We start from the raw sequence: 7,584 nt of genomic DNA, 5'->3' as shown, positions 1-7,584 counted from the left end.
AGATTTCAATAAATTATATGTTATCTCATAAATTATGGAAATAAAATAATTTATTATAGATAATATTTCTGTCTTTAACGTGGCTCTTGATAGTATGCAATGTTCACACAGGTTCTCAATCACTGAATTATGTGCACTAACAATTATTTGTTCACACCTCCACTAAGCACATATTCGCATGCAAGGTGAATTGTTCACGTTTTTTTTTAACTTCAATTATTGTAAAGAAAAATAAATATCATTTGTGTAAAATCCACGATTTAATAAATATCTTTTCATACAAGAATACAAAATGATTTCCGAAATTAGATGTAATTATTAATTATATATTCTGATTCTTATTCTCATCAAATAATGTACTATTTAATAACGACGCTGAAATTAACTTAATATTTAAAAAATATAGAATCATTACTTGTTTATGGACTTGTTTGGTGAAACTTCTGCTTTTTGTAGAAGAGTTTCATACAGAAGCTACATTAGATTGATCCAGACAAAGTTCTTCTAAAATTAATAAATTATCCGTTCATCTTTCAAAAGTAATTTTTTAGTATTAGAAATAACTTTTGACTTTTCAAACATTTTACCGAACAGGCCCTATATATATCAAACATTCAAACTATTGGGATTTATCATTTATGTCTTGTAAGCATGCCTTTCTTACGTAAGTGGTAAAAATACATAAATGAGAATAAACCAAGAAAATTGGGTAATTTCATGCCCAATCTACTGCTTAAACCCGGGAGAGGCAATTATTCTTAAATAAATGAGATTTAACTTATAAGTACAAAAGTGTCCCAATTATGAATCAAATATTTTTAAAATGCAACAATTTCGTAACCGTGATAGAACATATGAATGTGTGAATTGATGATCGCTTTATCTCTTGCGAAAATATTGACTTCGTATAACCCTTGTAATGAATAGTAGAGAAGATTATAATCAAATCAATAATTTGTGTTTAAAGACAAAAAAACATTAGTGCTTCAATGAGACTACGAAAACAAGACATTAAGGGTCCGTTTGATTGCAAAGATTGAATTGAATTGAAAACGAATTTCAGGGAATTGAATTGTATGGAAATTATTTCCTGAAAATTGTAAATTAATTGTGTTTGATTGGTATAATTTTCCATGTGAAAAATGTTGAAATAAAAGTGTTTTTTAAAGTTCGTTTTGCTTTGTTTTGCATGAAAATTGTTAATTAAATAGATAAATTTTACTAGTATTGGATATGAAATTTGTTTCCATTGAAATTTTTTTTTCAAGAAAATCGTCTATTTTATGGTGTTTGTTTAGTTTTGTTTTGCATGAAAATTGTCAATTAAAGGGAAATATTTTTTTAGAATAATTCTTAAAATTTGTTTTCATTGCCAAAAACAAAACAAAAAATTTCTAAATTTTTTTTAGCTACAGTGGCCGGTGAGAATTCGAACTCCATGAAAACATAGAAAATTGCTAGTTCTCGGGAAAAAAAAAAAAGAAAACAGATTCCTTGAAAAAAAAAAAAAAAAAAAAAAGCCTATCAAACACCCTAAAAGATGAAAAATGGAATTTTCCATTTTCTATGGAAAACTTGGTATAATCAAATGGGGCCTAATTATATTCTTGTCCTGTCTTCAACAAACATATAGTAAGCACGCCGAAAAGTTAGAATTCAGTTCTTGATTCATATAACTTTGTTGAAATATCAACGAGGTTGGACAAGATTAGAGGGTTTCAATGCAATTTTTTTAATTATTTCGTGTGCTTGAATAATCAAAAGAAGTTTTATCCTTATTTTGACGGCATATTGTCTACAAACTGCAATCCCCTTTTTTCTTGATAGTTTGACGAAACTCATGGAGATTTCATGTTGGATTATGTGTATTGTGAGTTTGCTGGTATTTAACTTTATATAATAGAATTTGCAATGTGGACAAAAATGTGGACAAAAGACCAATTAACGATAAATTAAGCATTTAAATCTTTATAAATTTAAGGTCTTTCATATATCATATGAATCCTTCTCTTTACTTCGTTCATGTTCAATGCTAGGTGAGAACGTTGGTGAGCTAATGATAGAGGGACCAATAAAGTTTTGGTGAACGATATTTGTAAATATAACAATTTTAAGGGATGAAATTCATTATCAAGTTTCGACTTACACAGAAGGCTCAATGACCTGGGCATTGTTTCGAAGAGAGATTTGGTGAAATAGACATTTACAAGTAACTAGATCCTTAATAATGATTACACTTTGAAATTTTTTTTATTTTTTCACCCCTTCGCTTTTCTTATGTGTTCGAGCTTGATGAAGATTTAAACATGTTTAGAACCTTCATAGACTAGCTGAACATCTCCATTGTCAACTATCTGCAGTAAAACATCTTCCTTGATTCGATTGTTGGTACTGAAAGAACACCTAATACAACATATGACCAAAGAAACATATTTTATTATTACAAATGAAATGTTAGAAAATTGGTTTAATTGTTGATTTGACCAATTTTTGACTAATTATTTAAGTGGGTCTGTTAATTGGACAAAATATTTCTTTGGCCAAGTGTATTCTACTCCATGAGTAGATAAATGTATGCATTTATTTTCTGAAAACCAATCAAGGGTGAATGAGAAATTCGGGAAAAAAATGATCACTTGAAGTTAAAATAAATTGAAAATAAAAAATAGTGGCAAATTAGAAAATGTAAATCCCACCTAGGAAAACTAGAAAAATAAAATTACTTTAAATTACTCAAGTTTGGGACTTGAGTTTGGGTTCCAAAGGGTACCATTAGTCTTTGAAGGAGAGGGGACCTATATGCAAGTAGCTTGAACCAAAGCTTACTAATGTATTTATTTATAATATTTATTTTTCATGAAATTTTCAGTGCACGATACATGGCATCTTATAAAAATTGGCGGTTAACTGTTAAATTGACTGTCCAAATGGATTGTGTCCGTTTAAGACAAACTTTTTGACAATTGTATTTTTTGGACACAACTTTTCAACTTCTATAAATAGGTTCTCATATGCTGAATTTTATTCATTCCAAATCAATTCCGATTTTTCTTTGTTGCAAATTATATTTCTTCCTTCCTACATTATTACATATTTTGCATTTCAGTCCCACATATTATTTTTTTTTCGCATTTTAGTCCTCTAATCTTAGAGAGATCAAAACATTAGTAGGTAACTTCATTGGGTCTTATAATTTGAAGTGCTACTAGTACTAGTCGAGGTTGTTGTATCTTAGGGACGAGTGCCGAAAGATTGTCAGCACCAGTGTGGGGACATTATCGTATTAAGGAGAAAGAGTCGAACTCTTGTTTCAATTATTATTATTATATTTTATTCTATTCATTCTGTAAGTCGGAATTTTGCTCAATTGTTTATTCGTTGCAAAAATATTATTTTGAATATAATTATTGCACAGTAAAATCAATATTTTACCAACATGAAATATGGGGAAAAAATTCATACAAATTCTGAAATACAATGTTATACAACTACAAGCACTATAAACTGGATAACAAGACATTTATTTGCATATTCTCTGTTTTTTTTATTAGAATTTCTTCAGCTTCAATCTTTTCTTGACTGTATAATACGCAAACAGCAAGCCCTTTTTTGCACACTTTCTGCTGTTTTCCAGGGAATTCTTCAAGAGATTTTCTGAGAAGCCTTTATCAATTTCTGCTGTACTAGACAAATGATTTGTTCTCCTTCTGACTGATATATTGTAGAAATGTAACCAAACTAGAGCAATCTTGTATACATTGTGTAGACTAGAAATACACAACTCTGCCGACACATGAATTTAATTAACTCGGGACTATTGTTCCCAAGTAGCCAAATCCCGCGATTGTGAAGGTGATAACTTGAAGAAATAGGTATATGAAATAGCAGTTCTTTCCATATAGGAAGTCGTAGCATCCACAGATGAATAGGAATACAGCGAAGCCCAACTCGTGTATTAGTATTCTGCACAAAATTAGGACATCTATCAGGTTTCCATATTTAGATACATATGATTGATGAGTAAACACACTTCAAGAACTACACGTAAATTTCATAGTCAATCTACTGTCATTTACTGTGAAAACAATAGCATACTAGTAGAAGAATCAAGCACAATATAACATGGAAGACATTTTCCAATCTATATAAGCTTTTAAATCTAAATTTCAATCTATAAACGACAAGTTTTGTGTTAAAGTGAAAGTAAGAGTGATAGTTTACCTGTCTCCAAGTTTAAATCTGAATTTCTTTGGTGCTGGTTTGGCGTTGGATTTGTTCTTGAGAGTATCTCCAAGTTTCTCAGTAACAACCCATTCGTTAGCTCTCTTAGCCTCGAGCAGACCAATGATGGTAGCCTTGGTACGGTGAAAAGACATCACGTTCTCAAATAAGACCCAATAAAACAATAAATGAAAAGACCTGAAAAATCCGAATTTTTCATTAGTATGGCGGCAGTTTTACCGCAAATTCAGTATTTCGTTTGGTACAGAAACCGACCTTGGAGTTCCGACTGAGTTTAGAGCTGTGATGATGCAAGGAATATAAATGGCTCCCCATTTCGGAACATCAACTTCAGGTACCAAAATTGTCAATGGGAGTACAACACAGTAGAAGAAGAAAGTGAACATGTGAGCAATGATCTTCCTTACAAAGAAGAAGCTGTATATTACATAAAACTTCTTCCATAGAGACACTTTCTGCCAAATCAAAAAAAAAAAGATTTTGAGTTTCTTGTCAGATGAAATCAGGTCCTCAGATCCAAAAAACCAAAGACAAATTTTAGGGTTATCCAACAAACCTTATTCTTGGCAATTTCCATAACCATTTTTCTGAATAAATTGGCAGGACCACAAGACCATCGATGCTGCTGAAAACGGAAGGCTTTAAATGTACTAGGAAGCTCGCTTTTCACCTAACAAGTAATTAAATATTAATTAGAAGTTGAAATATGATAAAAGATAAGCAGGTTTATATCAAAAAGATCTTAATTATTGTATTGTCTAGTCGTAGTCGAGTTTAGCCAATGTGACATAAATGGATAAACAAAAAAATTGACCAGACGACCAATTTCATTTTAGTACCTGAAGGTCCCCAAGATAGAGAAATTTCCATCCTTTGAGACCAGCTCTAACTGCCAGATCCATGTCCTCAACTGTTGTTCTGTCTTTCCACCCTCCTGCCTCATTGATTGCTGCTATTCTCCATATACCACCCGTTCCTAAAATTATGAAACTTTGTTATAATTTACTTTACGTTACATTCCATTTTTCTCTCTTCTATTTTCTACCACACAATCTTTCATAAAATAATATTACACGTAAATCGAAAAAAAATTCTTCTTTTTCAACTATTCATTTTTCAAAAAAACACTATTCCACCCATTTTCATTTCTACAAAATGGGGGCCAAATAGGGGCTAAGTGTTACATGTCAGTAGAATTCAGGTTTTAATTAAAAATGAGCTAGGCTTGTGCATATAAGCTACATTATATCTGTATTGTTAAGTTATATTTAATTAAGCAATTAATTAAGTACACAAACTTACCATTGAAGCCAAAGAATGCATGAGTAGATGATCCCACTTCTTGCTCGACTGTAAAGTGGTAATCCAACGACATTTCTTGCATTCTTGTCAATAAACACTCGTCCGAATTCACTGCAAAAACCAACCAAATTTTATAAATTTTCATTAGCATTCTGTCAACTATCCATCAGTTCTAAGAGTTGGACCTTAATGTGGCACCCTTTACTTACATTTTAGAACATGTTTCATAGAGATTTTAATTCAATTAACATTAATTTTTTGATCGTTATTTCACTATTTTAGTCGTCATTTTTGAATTCTTCTCTCACAGGTAGGATATACTTTATCTCTAACGATCAAAAAATCAATTAACAAAATTCCTATGAAAAAAGCACTTAATAAAGACTTACTATATATTTCAAGATAAGTAAATATTTATTTATTTATTTAAGACAAACCCAACTTTTTACACATAGAAGTGGAATCTGAAAAATATAACTAATTGTGCACATGCACATAGGTGGATGTGAAAGTAAAGGAAAGATCCAAGAACAAAAGCTGTTACCCTTCAGACAGCACATGAGCCAACATTAAAATAATTGGACAAGCCATGTAAGAACAACTTGTAATTTATATACACTGATACACAAGTTTGCTAGGCAGTGATTTTGAGAATTGATTTTTTCATCATTAAGAGAAAAGTGAAGGTTATTCGTGAGAGAAGGAGTCAAACATGACAGCTAAAATAGTAAAATAACGATCAAAAAATCAATTTTTTGAGATGAAAAATCACTTCCAAACTGGCTAACAATCTGTCGGTGTAAAAAATGTTGAAGTTTATTTTTATTTATTTATTTATTTATTTCGTGGGGTGGCGTGGCAGTTTGAGCCTTTGAGGAGTGATCTGTGACTGGTGAGTGAATGGGCCAGGCGGGGGTCCACAAACGAGCCGTCGGTACTGAGCAAGCGCATAATAGCACGTGGAGTGATATGTACAACTATACCCTCGTTGATACAAAACGTCAAGGAATTTTTAATTGTTTCTTTGTCGGTTTTACTAAAAGACAACCCTAGCCCGGATGTTAGCACTTCCACGCCGGCTAATCCGGAAGGGACTCTTAAAATTCAGGATATTTTCGTCATTAGGATAATGATATTTATTAAATAATGACAAGCTAACAACACTGCTTCACTAATTGAGCAATATTATGTTTAGTAGTTGACAACGTTAATAATAAAGAATTATGACCCATTAAATAAATTTGCTAAATGCTACTTAATTAAGCTAATTAAGGAGGATTTTGCAAAATGAAGACAAGAATTAATAATTTCAATAGATATTTTATGTATCGAAGTATGTATTAGGTAATATTTTGACTATGATTTATGTCGTTGGTTCACATAATTATTTGACCTTTTCTCCTAATTCTGAAGTTAAGTGCACGATAGTATTAAAATTATAATAATATATTAGAAAAACAATTGGGTTGGTCGAGTATATATAGGTTACCTATAACCAATCAATTATTTTGTCAATATTTTTTTATTGTCAATTATGAACCCTACACCACCGAAAAATTTGTTATTGCCGTGATATATGGCCGATGGGCACGTTAATAGACGTGGACCTCAGTAGTAGTCTTGGTGGACCCTATAATTCCACATGATTTTGCAAACATTCCAAGAAGCACCAACTTGAAATGGGAAAAACAAAAATATGTAATTTAATTTTATTGATATTTTGTAAATTACCAATATGCCTACTCATTTACTTGCGCACACAATAAATTAATGACAATTAACTATACCACCGACACTTTTGCATGTTGTGCTTATGATATTATATCCTAATATAATGTGATTATAATGAAGATGATTAATGAATTAGCGAATTATTAATGAATGAATGAATAATATTGTGATTTGTTGTTAAAATTAATGTTCGATTGCGACTTTAAATTATAAGAAAATTATAATAAAATTCAAACAAGTACGGAAAGTGCGGGACTTACCAAACCTCCAACGAGATTGAACAAGGGCAATATTGGGATTGTGCACGAG

The 7,584-nt window shown here is 31.1% G+C and overlaps 1 protein-coding gene across 1 annotated transcript; it reads right to left on the bottom strand.

The window, feature by feature from the left end:
- Positions 1 to 3,415: 3,415 nt before the first annotated feature.
- On the bottom strand, positions 3,416 to 7,578 carry LOC111412010 (glucomannan 4-beta-mannosyltransferase 2-like). Its single transcript, XM_023042737.1, has 7 exons — positions 7,536 to 7,578; positions 5,545 to 5,655; positions 5,082 to 5,218; positions 4,799 to 4,912; positions 4,498 to 4,697; positions 4,222 to 4,419; positions 3,416 to 3,963 (listed from the first exon to the last, which is right to left on the bottom strand). Exons 2-7 carry the CDS (start codon positions 5,624 to 5,626, stop codon positions 3,804 to 3,806), a joined length of 891 nt encoding a protein of 296 aa, XP_022898505.1. The 5' UTR covers positions 5,627 to 5,655; positions 7,536 to 7,578; the 3' UTR covers positions 3,416 to 3,803.
- Between the last annotated feature and the right edge of the window lie 6 nt (positions 7,579 to 7,584).

This window comes from Olea europaea, chromosome 16, assembly GCF_002742605.1.
Source record: "Olea europaea var. sylvestris chromosome 16, O_europaea_v1, whole genome shotgun sequence".
NCBI lineage: Eukaryota > Viridiplantae > Streptophyta > Magnoliopsida > Lamiales > Oleaceae > Olea > Olea europaea.
This window is presented reverse-complemented; position numbering and strand designations above follow the sequence as displayed.

Excerpts from the sequence above, each read along its gene's own strand:
- LOC111412010 (XM_023042737.1), bottom strand. The coding sequence starts at position 5,626 with ATGCAAGAAATGTCGTTGGATTACCACTTTACAGTCGAGCAAGAAGTG. Across the intron at positions 5,219-5,544 it reads TGCATTCTTTGGCTTCAATG|GAACGGGTGGTATATGGAGA; the intron begins GTAAGTTTGTGT and ends TCATAATTTTAG. Across the intron at positions 3,964-4,221 it reads AGATTTAAACTTGGAGACAG|AATACTAATACACGAGTTGG; the intron begins GTAAACTATCAC and ends AATTTTGTGCAG.